This window comes from Ranitomeya variabilis, chromosome 1 (assembly GCF_051348905.1).
Source record: "Ranitomeya variabilis isolate aRanVar5 chromosome 1, aRanVar5.hap1, whole genome shotgun sequence".
In the NCBI taxonomy this organism is placed as follows: domain Eukaryota; kingdom Metazoa; phylum Chordata; class Amphibia; order Anura; family Dendrobatidae; genus Ranitomeya; species Ranitomeya variabilis.
The window spans coordinates 724,192,979-724,211,755 of record NC_135232.1 but is presented as its reverse complement, the minus strand read 5'-3'; the positions used below and the strand labels follow the sequence as shown (position 1 = coordinate 724,211,755).

Here is an 18,777-nt window from a genome sequence, read left to right as displayed (position 1 = left end):
AGCATGCTCAGATAACACCTTCTCCGAGCACATTCGCTCATCACTAGTGACCACCACTCTCTGCACTTGGGGGAGCTGTGTTCTGGCGATCACTGGCCATCGATCCTGTGAAAAGGTGACTCCCATACACTCTACATCACTTGTTCGGTTGCCGATCAAGTGATTGCCTATGGTTCCTGGATCAGCCATGGTCACTGCTTGAGTCGTTTGTTCATATCCGCCTTCTTCCTCTGTGCAGCAGGTTCAATTTCTCCATCACAAAAATAAATAAAATCAGAAATGTATTTGTGAGAAGACTTACTGGTATGATAACACCTAGTCTGAGAACAGGCACAGGAAGTGTTATCAGAGGCGCAGACATACTGCAACTTCAACCCAAAATGAAATCTCTGCAATATATTATATCAAAGGGAATTAGAAATGATCAGGAAATGTCTAAGTATAGAAACCCGAGTCACACGGGAACAGTCCTGTCTGCTGTCACACTGCACCAACAATGCACCTGCCGAAATACAGGACCGAGTCTGCATGGTCACAGGCCACTCCCATCCAACATTGTACAGAGCTGAGACCGGCGCAGGAAAAGCGGGGGAGCACAACAAAGAAGACAGGAGACCCCCTCAAATATCAAGTGCGCACGTATCCGATTGATCTAACCCTATCCTGTGTGACACTGTCTGCTGAGCTGCGTATCTAATCCTATCCTGTGTGACACTGTCTGCTGAGCTGCGTATCTAATCCTATCCTGTGTGACACTGTCTGCTGAGCCGTGTATCTAATCCTATCCTGTGTGACACTGTCTGCTGAGCTGCGTATCTAATCCTATCCTGTGTGATACTGTCTGCTGAGCCATGTATCTAATCCTATCCTGTGTGATACTGTCTGCTGAGCCATGTATCTAATCCTATCCTGTGTGATACTGTCTGCTGAGCCATGTATCTAATCCTATCCTGTGTGATACTGTCTGCTGCGCTGTGTATCTAATCCTATCCTGTGTGATACTGTTTGCTGAGCCATGTATCTAATCCTATCCTGTGTGATACTGTCTGCTGAGCCATGTATCTAATCCTATCCTGTGTGATACTGTCTGCTGAGCCATGTATCTAATCCTATCCTGTGTGATACTGTCTGCTGCGCTGTGTATCTAATCCTATCCTGTGTGACACTGTCTGCTGAGCCGTGTATCTAATCCTATCCTGTGTGACACTGTCTGCTGAGCTGCGTATCTAATCCTATCCTGTGTGATACTGTCTGCTGAGCCATGTATCTAATCCTATCCTGTGTGATACTGTCTGCTGAGCCATGTATCTAATCCTATCCTGTGTGATACTGTCTGCTGAGCCATGTATCTAATCCTATCCTGTGTGATACTGTCTGCTGCGCTGTGTATCTAATCCTATCCTGTGTGATACTGTTTGCTGAGCCATGTATCTAATCCTATCCTGTGTGATACTGTCTGCTGAGCCATGTATCTAATCCTATCCTGTGTGATACTGTCTGCTGAGCCATGTATCTAATCCTATCCTGTGTGATACTGTCTGCTGCGCTGTGTATCTAATCCTATCCTGTGTGATACTGTTTGCTGAGCCATGTATCTAATCCTATCCTGTGTGATACTGTCTGCTGAGCCATGTATCTAATCCTATCCTGTGTGATACTGTCTGCTGAGCCATGTATCTAATCCTATCCTGTGTGATACTGTCTGCTGCGCTGTGTATCTAATCCTATCCTGTGTGATACTGTCTGCTGAGTCATGTATCTAATCTTATCCTGTGTGATACTGTCTGCTGAGCCGTGTATCTAATCCTATCCTGTGTGATACTGTCTGCTGAGCCATGTATCTAATCCTATCCTGTGTGATACTGTCTGCTGCGCTGTGTATCTAATCCTATCCTGTGTGATACTTACTGCTGAGCCGTGTATCTAATCCTATCCTGTGTGATACTGTCTGCTGAGCCGTGTATCTAATCCTCTCCTGTGTGATACTGTCTGCTGAGCTGTGTATCTAATCCTATCCTGTGTGACACTGTCTGCTGAGCTGCGTATCTAATCCTATCCTGTGTGATACTGTCTGCTGAGCTGTGTATCTAATCCTATCCTGTGTGATACTGTCTGCTGAGCTGTGTATCTAATCCTCTCCTGTGTGATACTGACTGCTGAGCTGTGTATCTAATCCTCTCCTGTGTGATACTGTCTGCCGAGCCGTGTATCTAATCCTATCCTGTGTGATACTGTCTGCTGAGCTGTGTATGTAATCCTATCCTGTGTGATACTGTCTGCTGAGCCATGTATCTAATCCTATCCTGTGTGACACTGCTGAGCCGTGTATCTAATCCTATCCTGTGTGACACTGCTGAGCCGTGTATCTAATCCTATCCTGTGTGATGCTGTCTGCTGAGCTGCTTATCTAATCCTATCCTGTGTGATACTGTCTGCTGAGCTGTGTATCTAATCCTATCCTGTGTGATACTGACTGCTGAGCTGTGTATCTAATCCTCTCCTGTGTGATACTGACTGCTGAGCTGCGTATCTAATCCTATCCTTTGATACTGACTGCTGAGCCGTGTATCTAATCCAACATTGTGTGATACTGTCTGCCGAGCCGTGTATCTAATCCTCTCCTGTGTGATACTGTCTGCTGAGCCGTGTATCTAATCCTATCCTGTGTGATACTGTCTGCTGAGCTGTGTATCTAATCCTCTCCTGTGTGATACTGTCTGCTGAGCTGTGTATCTAATCCTGTCCTGTGTGATACTGTCTGCTGAGCTGTGTATCTAATCCTCTCCTGTGTGATACTGTCTGCTGAGCCGTGTATCTAATCCTCTCCTGTGTGATACTGTCTGCTGAGCTGTGTATCTAATCCTATCCTGTGTGATACTGTCTGCTGAGCTGTGTATCTAATCCTCTCCTGTGTGATACTGTCTGCTGAGCTGTGTATCTAATCCTGTCCTGTGTGATACTGTCTGCTGAGCTGTGTATCTAATCCTGTCCTGTGTGATACTGTCTGCTGAGCTGTGTATCTAATCCTATCCTGTGTGATACTGTCTGCTGAGCCGTGTATCTAATCCTATCCTGTGTGATACTGTCTGCTGAGCCGTGTATCTAATCCTATCCTGTGTGATACTGTCTGCTGAGCCGTGTATCTAATCCTATCCTGTGTGATACTGTCTGCTGAGCTGTGTATCTAATCCTCTCCTGTGTGATACTGTCTGCTGAGCTGTGTATCTAATCCTGTCCTGTGTGATACTGTCTGCTGAGCTGTGTATCTAATCCTCTCCTGTGTGATACTGTCTGCTGAGCCGTGTATCTAATCCTCTCCTGTGTGATACTGTCTGCTGAGCTGTGTATCTAATCCTATCCTGTGTGATACTGTCTGCTGAGCTGTGTATCTAATCCTCTCCTGTGTGATACTGTCTGCTGAGCTGTGTATCTAATCCTGTCCTGTGTGATACTGTCTGCTGAGCTGTGTATCTAATCCTGTCCTGTGTGATACTGTCTGCTGAGCTGTGTATCTAATCCTATCCTGTGTGATACTGTCTGCTGAGCCGTGTATCTAATCCTATCCTGTGTGATACTGTCTGCTGAGCCGTGTATCTAATCCTCTCCTGTGTGATACTGTCTGCTGAGCTGTGTATCTAATCCTATCCTGTGTGACACTGTCTGCTGAGCTGCGTATCTAATCCTATCCTGTGTGATACTGTCTGCTGAGCTGTGTATCTAATCCTATCCTGTGTGATACTGTCTGCTGAGCTGTGTATCTAATCCTCTCCTGTGTGATACTGACTGCTGAGCTGTGTATCTAATCCTCTCCTGTGTGATACTGTCTGCCGAGCCGTGTATCTAATCCTATCCTGTGTGATACTGTCTGCTGAGCTGTGTATGTAATCCTATCCTGTGTGATACTGTCTGCTGAGCCATGTATCTAATCCTATCCTGTGTGACACTGCTGAGCCGTGTATCTAATCCTATCCTGTGTGACACTGCTGAGCCGTGTATCTAATCCTATCCTGTGTGATGCTGTCTGCTGAGCTGCTTATCTAATCCTATCCTGTGTGATACTGTCTGCTGAGCTGTGTATCTAATCCTATCCTGTGTGATACTGACTGCTGAGCTGTGTATCTAATCCTCTCCTGTGTGATACTGACTGCTGAGCTGCGTATCTAATCCTATCCTTTGATACTGACTGCTGAGCCGTGTATCTAATCCAACATTGTGTGATACTGTCTGCCGAGCCGTGTATCTAATCCTCTCCTGTGTGATACTGTCTGCTGAGCCGTGTATCTAATCCTATCCTGTGTGATACTGTCTGCTGAGCTGTGTATCTAATCCTCTCCTGTGTGATACTGTCTGCTGAGCTGTGTATCTAATCCTGTCCTGTGTGATACTGTCTGCTGAGCTGTGTATCTAATCCTCTCCTGTGTGATACTGTCTGCTGAGCCGTGTATCTAATCCTCTCCTGTGTGATACTGTCTGCTGAGCTGTGTATCTAATCCTATCCTGTGTGATACTGTCTGCTGAGCTGTGTATCTAATCCTCTCCTGTGTGATACTGTCTGCTGAGCTGTGTATCTAATCCTGTCCTGTGTGATACTGTCTGCTGAGCTGTGTATCTAATCCTGTCCTGTGTGATACTGTCTGCTGAGCTGTGTATCTAATCCTATCCTGTGTGATACTGTCTGCTGAGCCGTGTATCTAATCCTATCCTGTGTGATACTGTCTGCTGAGCCGTGTATCTAATCCTATCCTGTGTGATACTGTCTGCTGAGCCGTGTATCTAATCCTATCCTGTGTGATACTGTCTGCTGAGCCGTGTATCTAATCCTATCCTGTGTGATACTGTCTGCTGAGCCGTGTATCTAATCCTATCCTGTGTGATACTGTCTGCTGAGCTGTGTATCTAATCCTATCCTGTATGATACTGTCTGCTGAGCTGTGTATCTAATCCTATCCTGTGTGATACTGTCTGCTGAGCCGTGTATCTAATTCAAAAATGTGATGCTGTGCTCACAGTGTGCTCTGTGCTGAATCTCATCCTATTACGTACGTGTCGTGTCGTTTTCCCGCAGACCCCGCCCCTTCGGTTGGAGGACCTAAGCTGTCCCGGCATGCCCCGCACTGTGGACACGTCGCTCCGGTCTTACCATAGAGCCGGGTGTCATGGGTGCCGTCGTGTTGGCGGAGCTCGGGCCGGAGCTGTAGTGGGGACATGCGACGGTGACGCTAAGCTCCCGGCCTGGTCTCCGCACACTTTGTGCCCGGTGTGAGGTTCCGCTTGTGCCGGGGATTTTCGAGGGTCTCCACTCTCCTCATACCGCCATGGCTTCTTGGTTCGGGGGTCTGGGCTCCGGCCTGGGCCAGTCCCTGGGACAGGTGGGCGGCAGCCTGTCCTCCCTGAGTGGACAGATCTCCAGCTTCACCAAGGACATGTTACTAGAGGGGGCGGAGGAGCAGCGACAGTCCGGTAAGGGAGTGGTGACCCCAGAGAGAGCGGCCAGAGCCACGGGAGACTGCGCCCCTATAGAGAGAGCAGCAAGAGTCCTGAGTCCCCCAGCTGTATTGCCGTTGTTTTCCTGGTGCAGTCACTGTGTACATAGTATTTCTGATCCTGAGTTACATCCTGTATTATTCTCCAGAGCTGCACTCACTATTCTGCTGGTGCAGTCACTGTGTACATACATTACATTACTGATCCTGAGTTACATCCTGTATTATTCTCCAGAGCTGCACTCACTATTCTACTGGTGCAGTCACTGTGTACATACATTACATTACTGATCCTGAGTTACATCCTGTATTATTCTCCAGAGCTGCACTCACTATTCTGCTGGTGCAGTCACTGTGTACATACATTACATTACTGATCCTGAGTTACATCCTGTATTATTCTCCAGAGCTTCACTCACTATTCTGCTGGTGCAGTCACTGTGTACATACATTACATTACTGATCCTGAGTTACATCCTGTATTATACTCCAGAGCTGCACTCACTGTTCTACTGGTGCAGTCACTGTGTACATACATTACTTTACATTGCTGATCCTGAGTTACATCCTGTATTATACTCCAGAGCTGCACTCACTATTCTGCTGGTGCAGTCACTGTGTACATACATTACATTACTGATCCTGAGTTTCATCCTGTACTATACTCCAGAGCTGCGCTCATTATTTTGCTGGTATAGTCACTGTACATACACTGAATTGGTAGGTTCAGCAGACAGGACGCAGCTCCAGGGTTGGTTTGCCACGGCGTCTGATCACGTTTTACTATGATACAATCCTTGGTGACATTTGGTTCTTTTCTGTTATGTCCCATTGTAAAGAATCATCTTAAGATGGCTCCAGACTGATACATTGTAACACTATCAGGACGGGGGGAGGTTTGTGCTGCTGATATCTCCCAGTGAATTGTGTGGACTAAATACAGTTTTTTCTGCCTCACAAACGTATTTGGTTAGTTCCGTTTTTTAGCGTCTGGGCTTTAAAATACAAAAATAAAATTCATTCTTCAATGATTCCATTTTCCATTCACTAACAGGGCAGGAAGCAGAGGTTTTGAAAATAAAAATTCAAGTCCTAACCCTAAGTTGCAGGAATTTTTATCATGTGAAGGATCAGCTTAATACATTGGACCTGGCCATTTAAGACTGAATTGTGCAGATTTCTGCTGTCATTCCCTGTACCTTGATGAGGATACAGCTTTCCATTTTATGCCATTATTAGAGCAGGCTTAGAGTTACAATGTGCTCATTGTACAGGCCACTTGGCTTCTATCCCGGGAGGCGCATGAATTAAATTAAATCGCCTCTTTATTAAAATTATTCCTCAGGCAGCTATCTCTCCTGTGAGAGTTTCTGTAACTTGATTTCTCATTTACTGCTTGCCTTTATTGAATATAAACATACTCTTGTATACTGCTGAGTGCAGCTCTAGAGTACAGTATAATACAGAATGTAACTCCGCATCAGTACAGATCAGAAATGTATGTACACAGTGACTGCTCCAGCAGAATAGTGAGTGCAGCTCTGGAGTATAATACAGAATGTAACTCATGATCAGTAATGTAATGTATGTACACAGTGGCTGCACCAGCAGAATAGTGAGTGCAGCTCTGGAGGATAATACAAATCAGTGCAGGATCAGTAATATAATGTATATACACAGTGACTGCACCAGCCGAATAGTGAGTGCAGCTCTGGAGTATAATACAGGAGGTAACTCAGGATCAGTAATGTATGTACACATTGAATGCACCAGCAGAATGGTGAGTTCAGCTTTGGGGTATAATACAGGATGTAGCTCAGGATCAGTACTGGAACAGTAATGTATGTACACAGTGACTGCACCAGCAGAATAGTGAGTGCAGCTCTGGGGTATAATACAGGATATAATTCAGGATCAGTAATGTAATGTATGTACACAGTGACTGCACCAGCAGAATAGTGAGTGCAGCTCTGGAGTATAATACAGGATGTAACTCAGGATCAGTAATGTATGTACACAGTGACTGCACCAGCAGAATAGTGAGTGCAGCTCTGGGGTATAATACAGGATATAATTCAGGATCAGTAATGTAATGTATGTACACAGTGACTGCACCAGCAGAATAGTGAGTGCAGCTCTGGAGTATAATATGGGATGTAACTCAGGATCAGAACAGGGTAAGTAATGTAATGGTAATAAAAAGAGTTGAAGCACCAAAATTGAAAGCTTTTTCGCCAGTGTAAGGGATTTTCTTGTCAAAAAATATCGCTACCTCTGAATTCCGAGTAAAGGGTGGTGCATAGACACAGAGTAAAAAGAGACCCCCTATAGTTTAAATAAAGGAAAAGAAAAATCGGCACTCACCCTCCTTTCTGAAGCCCTTTAAATTTTTCAATGTTGTACAAGTAACAATAGTGCAAAAATGCTTAACAGTGTGGCAGCAGGTGCAGAAATTTCAAAAGAGAGACATGACGGACAACTCACATTTCACTCTGGATTGCGCTTCTACTGGTCCTGACTTTTCTTTTCCTTTGTTTAAACTAAGTAATGTATGTACAAAGTGACTGCACCAGCAGAGAAGTGTGTTCAGCTATGGAGTTTTATAGAAAATATGATAATGTCATTGTGCTTTGTTATAGAGGAAGGTGCGGAGCTGCACATGTCCCGGGACATAGAGAGTATCCAGGCTCTGCAGAGGTCAGAGGTAAGAACTGTCAGCGTCTCATCTCTCACGATTGTCTAGTTTTGATAAAGCTGTCTATCACCACGTCTGCTTTTACTTCATTTTTAGAATGAGAGGCTAAAAAAATTGTGTTCAGAACTGGAGGACAAGCTTGAGTCGGCTGAACTACAAGTAAAGCAGCAATCTGTGGACTACAGGAACCGGCTGCAGCAGAAAGAGGTGCGGGGCTTGTGCTAAACGTCTCATGTTATTCTGGATGTTGTCTCACATGGTGACCTTGCCGTGTGAGCAGCTGCTATCTCTGCCGGGTATCGGCCAGTGACCGTAGTGTTACTTGCACTTAGGTGGAGATCAGCCATCTCAAGGCCAAGCTCAACTCTGTCCAGGATGAGATGCAGAAATATCAAGTCTCTGCGCAACTGTCCAGCATCTCTTTACAAACTGGCGACTCTTCTGCCTTCATGTCCAGTATCCAGCCACCGCTCTCCAGCTTTCAAGGAGACGATATGGACTTTGGGGATGTTATTTGGTCTCAGCAAGAAATCAACACGCTATCCAGTGAGGTGTCGAGGCTGAAGGCAGAGGTGTCTCACTGGAGGCACATGGCACAGGTGAGCCCCTGACATAGAGGGGTCTTCTGGCTTGGCAAGCAGTGCAAATTGCCAAATGCTAATTAAGTAATTTGCACGCTGTTAGGATTCGTCCCAGCTAGCTGTTTAACATTTGCCATTTGTATATCATACTTCTGTTAGTTTTATTTTTTCTTTTTTTTTTTTGCTGAAAGTTTGCTCTGGTGTGAAAATCACTTAAAGGGTGATTTTTTTTTTTTCCCCACTGACTAAGGCTATGTGCACACGTTGAGGAAAGGCCTGCGGATTTTTCCGGACTGATTTTGGTAAATCCGCAGGTAAACCGCACTGCGGATTACCTGTGGATTTACCGCATTTTTTTGCGAATTTCACATACGGTTTTACACCTGCGGATTCCTATTATGTAGCAGGTGTAAACCGCTGCGAAATCCGCACAAAGAATTGACATGCCGCAGAAAAAACAACTGTGTTTCCGCTCCTTTTTTTCCCAGCATGGGCACTGCGGATTTGGTTTTCCATAGGTTTACATGGTACTGTACACCGCATGGGGAAGCTGCTGCAGATCCGCATCCTCAAAAACGCTGCGGATCCGCTGTAAAAACCGCAACATGTGAACATTGCCTTAGTTATTTACTCTGTCGCCTCATTGGGGGACACAGGACCATGGGTGTTATGCTGCTGTCCACTAGGAGGCGACACTATGCATAATCTGAAAAAGATTAACCTTGGATCCTCCTCTGCAGTATACACCCCTGGACGGCGTCAGCCTTCTCCAGTTTTTGCTTAGTGTCGCATAGGAGGCACACCTAAAAATTTTTTCTTTACTCCGTTTTTCCGACGGGATTACAGATGAAGAATAGTGGGTCTCCTGCGAGACTCCCGGCATGGCTCCTTCCTCAGCCCCCTATTACGGGGTGCCTGGTTGAAGTCGAGATGGCTATTTCCCATGTCACTCCTTCCCCAGTCCCTCGGGTGCTGGTTCGAAGTCGCGACCCCCCTCCTTCCCCAATTCCTTTTGGTTTCTGGGTTGAGGTCAAGGCGAGGATAAAGCCCCCTGATGGTCACAGCAGCACCCTCCCTAATCCCCCTCTGGGGATATTAGGTTGAGACGCCTCCAGGAGGGCCTATACAGGCAGCACTCTGCAGCTCCCAGCAATGGGCCAGCACACTGCGCCTGCATCCAGGGACCCCTGCCCAGCTGCGGGCTCCTGTCGGGGCCAGGGGGAGTGCAGGCAGGCATGGCACAATAGAGACACTGGGCTCCCTGTGCCCCTGTCTCTGCGGCAATACCAGCTCCACACTGCCTCTGGGGGACCCCTCACCGGGCCCCCCTTCCGCTTATAGCCCCACCGCTATCCTGCCTTTAAATCCGGGGGGTCCGGTTCAGATCAGACCCCCTCCCGGACTTCCGTGCTGGTCTGGAGCCTTCCTGGGCAGCAGGCATCTAATTTAGGCCGCGGCCTCCTCTCCGCCCCCCGGATGACTAATATGACACTCTACAGTGTCATAGAGGGTGCGGATCGAGACAGAAAGGGAGTGTTTTTACACAGCTCTGCCGCCTTTTTCAGCTCTCCTCCCCTTTCCCCCCCTTCTTCTCGGCGGCCATTTCTGCTGCAGGGATTAACCCTGCACCTCCCGGTCAGCAGGACCAGGCCAGCCAGTCTTCGGGTGGCACAGGACTGTGGATCTTTGGCGCTGGACCTAGGAGCAAACTGGTGGGGTAAGATCACAGCTGGGTTTTTTTACTCAGCTGTGAATCCATATTCCCTATAAGGCTCCCCTATAGGTTCCTCTGCATAGCCACCCCTAAGGGTCCTCTGCATAGCCAGCCCTTCTGCACTCTGTGCACTATTCCGGGCTCAAGGTCCAAGAGAACCGGGCAGGACTGCTATTATGCATTCTGCACAGCCTGCATGACCGCCGGAATGGGTCACTCAGAGGTCGCAATCTATGACGCAGTCTATAGATAACCAAAGCTCCACATTGCTTCAGGCTCTGCAGAGTCATGCCTAGGCTATGACCATTACCCAGCAAAGGGAGAGCTTGACTCAGGAACAGGACGACCCTGGCACATCCACAATTGGGTCAGGACGTAAGCGGACCCATAGGTCAAGTCCATCTGCGTCATCCCATAGCACACGGTCATCCCCTTCTAGGGAGAGACACCGTAGTTCAGGTCATCTAGACCGCCGCCTTCTGGGGCAGATAATGCAGATCTCCGCAATCCCCGACCAAAGAAGGCCTCCTCCCCAGCTCACCCAGCAGGGGATGCCTCAGTGATACACAGGATTCGGAAGGCATCTGTGACTCCGACTCAGACAAGGAAACGGAGGGGTCCCTGACCCAATCCCCCCTAGCAATACAGCGCTAGTTGACGACTTTATCTCTTCCATCCATCGGGTGCTGGACATTTCTAATCCGCCTCCAGAGGCCCCAGAACACAAGATTTCCTTTGAAGGACCTTTGAAGCAGCCTAAGGTTTTCTCTATCCACCCAGAGTTTAAGGCGAGATCCTTAAAAAAGCAGCTCACAGCCTGAGAAAAAATTTGCTAGTCGCAAATATCTGGAGGCAAGGTACCCTTTCCCACAGAAGGAAACCAAGGAATGGACAGATCCACCCGAAGTGGGCCCCCCCAGTCTCTAGACTAGCAGCACAGACCCTCCTTTCACTGCCAGATAGCTCAACCCTCAGGGACGCAGCAGACCGGCAGGTAGAACGCATGGCTCGTTCAATTTTCGAGGCAGCAGGGGCCTCCCTGGCTCCCGCGTTTGCTTCAGTTTGGACTGCCAAGGACATCCTGGCTTGGGCCAAAAATATACAGGCTGGCCTCCAAGCATCTGCTCCTGAGCTGTCGGACCAAGCGGTTCAAATAGCAGTTGTAGCAGATTACAAGCTTCACGCAGCTCTGGATTCAACAAGGGGCGTAGCGGGGATAGCATCAAACGCCATCACGATTCGGCGTATCCTCAGGCTGCGGAATGGAAAGCGGACGCAGCCTCAAAGAAGTCCCTCACGCACCTCCCGTATCTCAGTGGGCGACTTTTCGGTATAAAGTTGGACACGGTGATATTCAACGCCACCGGGGGTAAGAGTACCTCTCTCGCTTAACTGAAACCTAAATTCACTTACAAGAAGCGTAACCAAACTCGATTCCGCTCCTTTCGGAATTCTTCGGGCTGGTCCATCTCGCGTCCAGCACAAAAGGGACAACTCACGGTCGACGCAAAGGTCGGACAAGACCTGGCAGTCAAAAGCAGGCCAGTCAAAGCCCAAAGGAGGAAAACCTCAGACTTTCTCCTCCTCATGACTCACGGACTCTGGAAGACATCCCACTCGTAGGCGGCCGACTTTGCTCTTTCAGCAAGTCTGGATGCCTATTACAGAAGACAGGTGGGTCAGGGAACTAGTGTCTTCCGGATACAAGATAGAGTTCACCTCCAACCCACCGGACCGATTCTTCCTCTCTGTTCCCCCAAAACCGCCAGCCAAGGCTCGTGCCTTCCACCAAGCGGTTTCCTCGCTTCTTCAAGCAGGTGTCATAGGCCCGGCGCTTCCGAGGTTTCTACTCCAATCTATTCGTAGTACCCAAGAAAGGCAGCGTACGGCCTATACTGGACCTAAAACAACTCAACAAATATGTACGAGTTCGTCACTTCCACATGGAGTCCCTTCGGTTCATCATTGCGTCCATGGAGAAGGGAGAATATCTCGCCTTCATAGACATACAAGACGCATACCTGCATATACCGATTGCACCTGCTCATCAGAGTTTTCTCAGGTTTGCAATCTACCAGGACCACTACCAGTTCGTGGCTCTCCCGTTCGGACTCGCCACGGCTCCCAGAGTGTTTTTCATGGACTTCCTGCACTCCAGAGGCATAGTAGTCGTTCCATACCTGGACGATCTATTCATCAAGGCTCCCACCTTCAAGGACTGCGAGCTCAGCGTCTCAATCACAATCGACACTCTGAGTCGCATGGGCTGGTTAGTCAACCTACAAAAGTCCTGAGTCAGTCTCTGACCTTCCTGGGAATGCTATTCAACACTACCAGAGGTCTAGTGCTCTTTCCCAGGGACAAGGCACTTGCTCTCCGCCTAGGAGTTTGTACCCTCCTCCGCAAACCCCCTCGATCTCTCCGGTTCGCCATGAGTCCTCGGCAGGATTGGGGCAGCAATAGAAGCGGTCCCATTTGCCCAGTTTCACCTCAGGCCTCTCCAACTAGCCATTCTCAAGTCCTGCAACAAGAACCCTTTCCCTCTCAACAGGGAGTTCCGGCTAACGTCGTCAACCAGGAGGTCCCTACACTGGTGGCTCAAGCCAACCTCTCTAGCAAAGGGGAAATCCTTTCTCACAGGTCAATGAAAGGTTCTGACCACTGATGCGAGCCTGACGGGTTGGGGTGCGGTGCACCTACACCACAGGGCAAGTGGTCCCCAGTGGAAGCGACCATGGCCATCAACATCTTGAAAATTTGTGCCATCCTCCTGGCATTGAGGACCTTCCATCACTTACTGGCAGCCTCTCACATCAGAATACAATCGGACAATGCCACGGCTGTGACATATGTGAATCACCAAGGGGGGACCCGCAGTACCCAGGCAATGCAAGAAGTGTCACGCATCCTACACTGGATGGAGGACACAGGCTCGGTTCTCTCCGCGGTCCACATTCCGGTTGTGGACAACTGGGAAGCAGACTTCCTCAGACGACAAGGAATTGACTCGGGAGAGTGGTCTCTCCATCCCGAAATTTTTCGCCAGATCTGCCATCGCCGGGGGACCCCAGTTGTGGACCTAATGGCATCCCACTTCAATGCCAAGGTCTCCAACTTCATGGCCAGAACATACGATCCGCGGTCACTCGGAGCAGACGCTCTGGTTCAGGACTGGACCCAGTTCCAGCTTCTGTACATTTTTCCACCTCTTCCCCTGATATCCAGAGTGGTGAGGAAGATCAAGCAAGATGGAGTTCCAACCATCTTAATGGCACCGGTCTGGCCCAGACGTACATGGTACACCGACGTCGTACAACTTTCAGCAGACGCCCCTGGCGCCTCCCCAACCGCCCGGATCTTCTATCACAAGGCCCGTTCTACCACCAGAACTCAGGGGCTCTCAATTTGACGGCGTTGCCCTTGAGACCTGGGTTCTAACCCAGGCAGGGCTCTCGACGGACTTCATTAGGACCATGATCAGGGCACGGAAGACAGCCTCTGCCAAGATCTATTACCGTACCTAGAAAGTTCTCTTTACCTGGTGCGAATCTCGCGTCCAGACCCCATTCCCTTATTCCCTCCCCAAACTACCTGGTTTTCTCCAATCTGGTCTGGAGGCCAGGCTGTCCCTGGGCTCGCTTAAGAGCCAGGTGTCATCCCTCTCAGTGCTTTTTCAAAGGCGCATTGCTACCAAGCCGCAAGTAAGGACATTCCTTCAGGGGGTTTTCCCGATTGGTTCCCCTCTACAGACGACCACTAGAAACGTGGGACCTCCACCTGGTCCTGACAGCATTGCAGGAACCACCCTTCGAACCCCTTAAGGAGGTCCCGCTCTGCCTTCTATCCCAGACGGTGTTTTTTTCTTGGTGACAATCACCTCGCTACGCAGGGTGTCTGATCTAACAGCACTCTCCTGCAGACGGCCCTTTCTGGATTTTCACCTGGACAAGGTAGTCCTCCGTACGGTCCCATCCTTCCTTCCGAAGGTTGTGTTCAACTTCCACCTCTGAGGAAATTTCTCTGCCTTCCTTTTGTCCGGTCCCGGTTCATAGAGTTGAGAAGGCTCTGCATACGCTTAACCCTGTCAAGGCATTGCGTATATATGTGTCTAGAACTGCGTCCTTCCGGAGGTCTGATTCTCTTTTCCTTCTTCTGGAAGGCGGCCGCAATGTTCTGCCAGCTTCCAAAGCTATCCTTGCCAGGTGGATCAAATCCACCATACAAGAGGCCTACCGCCTTAAGAATTCTCCTCTTCCAGCCGGTATTACGGCACACTACACGGGCGGTAGGGGCCTCCTGGGCCATTCGGCACCAGGCTTCGGCTCAACAAGTGTGTAAGACGGGCACTTGGACTAGCCTACACACGTTTACTAAACACTACAGAGTTCATACCCAGTCCTCAGCGGACGCGAGCCTGGATAGACGGGTTCTGCAGGCGGCGGTGCCCCATGTTTTGGGGCCTGTCTGCACAATATTCGTCCATTGCTTCCCACCCAGGGACTGCTTTGGGACGTCCCATGGTCCTGTGTCCCCCAATGAGGCAACAGAGTAAAGGAGATTTTTGTGTAATCACCGTAAAATCTTTCTCTTAGCCTCTAATTGGGGGACACAGCTCCCGCCCTGTTGCCCGTTCCGGGCATTTGTTACTGTTGAGTTCTCATATTGTTTTTCTTGAGCTCGTACATAGCTGCCTTCTTATAGGCATAATTATGTTATTCATGTTACGTTCCTCCTAATGCTTTTGCACAAAACTGTAGAAGGCTGATGCCGTCCAAGGGCGTATACTGAGGAGGAGGATCCATGGTTAATCTTTTTCAAATTATGCATGGTGTCGCCTCCTAGTGGACAGCAGCATAACACCTCATGGTCCTGTGTCCCCCAATTAGAGGCTAAGAGAAAGAGATTTTATGGTGAGTACACAAAATCTCCTTTTTTTGCATTGCTGCAGCACAGTGATGCTGTCAAAGTGACGATCCAGGGCGTTTATTGGTTGTACTCAGCCCTTGTTGCTGTCAGTACTTCACATCCCTGCTCTGCTCTTCTTTTGCCGCTGTGCAATTGTAGGGTAGTGCACATGAGCTGTCCTATAAAAATTAACCCCTTCAAGACCTTGCCCTTTTTCGGTTTTGCGTTTTCGTTTTTCACTCCCCTCCTTCCCAGAGCCATGACTTTTTTATTTTTCCGTCAATATGGCCATGTGAGGGCTTATTTTTTGCGGGACAGGTTGTACTTTTGTACGACAGCATTGGTTTTAGCATGTCGTGTACTAGAAACCGGTAAAAAATTACCGAGTGCGATGAAATTGCAAAAAAAAAGTGCAATCCCACACTTGTTTTTTGTTTTGCTTTTCTGCTAGGTTCACTAAATGCTAAAACTGACCTATCATTATGATTCTCCAGGTCATTACGAGTTCATAGACACCTAACCTATCTAGGTTATGTTTTATCTAAGTGGTAAAAAAAATTCCAAACTTTGCTAAAAAAAAAAAAAAATTGCGCAATTTTACGATACCCGTAGCGTCTCCATTTTTCGTGATCTGGGGTCAGGTGAGAGCTTATTTTTTGCGTGCCGAGCTGATGTTTTTAATGATACCATTTTGGTGCAAATACGTTCTTTTGATCGCCCGTTATTACATTTTAATGATATGTCATGGCGACCAAAAAAGCGTAATTCTGGCGTTTCAAATTTTTTTTCTTACTACGCCTTTTAGCGATCATGTTAATCCTTTTTTTTATTGATAGATCAGGCGATTCTGAATGCGGCGATAACAAAAATGTGTAGGTTTGATTTTTTATTTTATTTTTTCGTTTTGAATGGGGCGAAAGGGGGGTGATTTAAACTTATTTTTTAATATTTTTTTTCATTAAAAAAATTTTTTTTTTTTTTTTTTTTTACTTTTGCCATGTTTCAATAGCCTTCATGGGAGGCAAGAAGCTGGCACAACTGGATCGGCTCTGCTACATAGGAGTGATCGTCAGATCGCCCCTATGTAGTAGATTTACTGCATTGCTATGAGCGCCGACCACAGGGTGGCGCTCATAGCAATCTGGCATCAACAACCATAGAGGTCTCAAGGAGACATCAGGTTGTCATGCCGACGCATCGCTGACCCCGATCAGGTGACGGAGGTCGGCGTTGCGCTCATTTCCGGCCCGATGGCCGGAAGCAGTAGTTAAATGCCGCTGTCAGCATAGCTAATAGCGGCGGGTGAATCGCGATTTCACCCGCTGCCATTGTGGGCACATGTCAGCTGTTCAAAACAGATGACATGTCTTGGCTTTGATGCTTGCTACCCGCCGGAGCCCACATCAAAGCAGGGGATCTGACCTCCGCCGTAATAGTACGGCGGAGGTCGTGAAGGGGTTAAAGAGATGGTTATTGATATCCTATCATTAGAATAGGTTATCGATATCAGGTGTGAATCTGACACCCAGCACCCCACTGATCAGCTGTACAGAGGGACCAGCACAGCTCCATAGTGGACAATCTTGGTACTGCAGTTCTTATCACATTCACCTCATTAGTAGTGATGAGCGAGTATAATCGTTGCTCGGGTTGCATGCTCGGGTGGTCTCCCGAGTATTTGTGACTGCTTGGAGATTTAGTTTTCCTTGCCTCAGCTGTATGATTTGCGACTACCTGACAGCTTGATTACATGTGGGGATTCCCTAACAACCAAACAACCCCCGCGTGTACTCAGGCTGGCTAGCAGCTGTAAATCATGCAGTTGCGTCAACAAAAACTAAATCTCCGAGCAGTCACAAATACTCGGAGAGCACCCGAGCAACGAGTATACTCTCGCTCATCATTACTCATTAGAGCTGAGCTGCAGTACCGAGAATAGCCACTACAGTGTATGGCGCTGTGCTGGGCGCCAGGCTTTGGACCTCCACCAATCTGATATTATTGATCTATCTTAAGAATAGGTATTGACTAGTGATGAGCGAGTGTACTCATTGCTCTGGTTTTCCCGAGCACGCTCGGGTGACCTCCGAGTATTTATGACTGCTCGGAAATTGTTTTCATCGTGGCAGCTGAATGATTTACAGCTACTACCCAGGATGAGTACATGTGGGGGTTGACTGGTTGCTAGGGAATCCCCATATGTAATCAAGCAGGCTAGTAGCTGTAAATCATTTAGCTGCCACGATGAAAACTAAATCTCCGAGCAGTCATAAATACTCGGAGGACCCCCGAGCGTGCTCTGGAAAACCCAAGCAACGAGTACACTCGCTCATCACTAGTAATGACGAAGTCCTGGGCAACCCTTTCATTGCAGCTGGCAATGCCCCTTTCTATAGGATGATTTTTGTACTTGTTGCCAGGTGGTTTACAGCTGATCCCTTCAGGCACACATACTCAATAACACTGGCCAACAGTGAAAATGTTTCTGAAATGAAAATAGCTGGTTTGTAATAATTTTAGCATCCTAAAAACGAATATGTTACTTAAAAATCATTATTAGCTCTTGTTGCTGAGATACAGGTCATTTAAGATTATTATGCAGGAAAATAGGGAAATTTTGAATTTTCAACAAATGTGTATTGGTAAACCTGATTACAGACCTGTTGAACCAATGTCAGCCATTTTATTCATTGTGTCTGCATAGTTTGTACTAATTGAAGTCTCTTTCTCTTGTTGCAGTAATTTTGTGGAGAGAATTTACACTTTGAAAATGCCTCGTAAATGTGCAAATATTGTTAACAATTTTTGTTACGTGTGTGGTTATGTGACATTTGCCAACCAAAGAAGACCAATTACTCCACTTGTGAAGACTGCTTACCATCATTACTTTGCTTATACGTGGCACTTAAATACGTGGCACTTATACGTGGCACTTAAATACGTGGCACTTATATACGTTGCATTTTGAGACCTATAATTTTTCCACATTTTGGTCCACAGAGTCATGTGAGGTCTTGTTTTTTGCGGGACGAGTTGACGTTTTTATTGGTAACATTTTCGGACACGTGACCATTTTTTATCACTTTTTATTCCGATTTTTGTGAGGCAGAATAACCAAAAACCAGCTATTCATGAATTTCTTTATACCGTTCTGCGTTTGGTAAAATTGATAAAGCAGTTTTATTCGTCGGGTCAGTACGATTACAGCGATACCTCATTTATATCATTTTTTAATGTTTTGGCGCTTTTATACGATAAAAACTATTTTATAGAAAAAATAATTATTTTGGCATCGCTTTATTCTGAGGACTATAACTTTTTTATTTTTTTGCTGATGATGCTGTATGGCGGCTCGTTTTTTGCGGGACAAGATGACGTTTTCAGCGGTACCATGGTTAT

General features: G+C 47.4%; 1 protein-coding gene across 2 annotated transcripts in view; it reads left to right on the top strand.

Annotated features, from left to right (window-relative positions):
- Positions 1-5,113: 5,113 nt before the first annotated feature.
- TRIP11 (thyroid hormone receptor interactor 11) overlaps positions 5,114-18,777 on the top strand; it is an 87,670-nt gene continuing 74,006 nt past the window's right edge. Inside the window, exons 1-4 of one of the 2 annotated variants that reach the window (XM_077267829.1) lie at positions 5,114-5,460; positions 8,123-8,187; positions 8,275-8,385; positions 8,511-8,777. In XM_077267829.1, coding sequence (XP_077123944.1) covers positions 5,316-5,460; positions 8,123-8,187; positions 8,275-8,385; positions 8,511-8,777 — 588 coding nt within the window. In that variant the 5' untranslated portion in view covers positions 5,114-5,315. The remainder of the gene's footprint in view (positions 5,461-8,122; positions 8,188-8,274; positions 8,386-8,510; positions 8,778-18,777) is intronic. The other variant, XM_077267840.1, reaches the window with a different exon arrangement.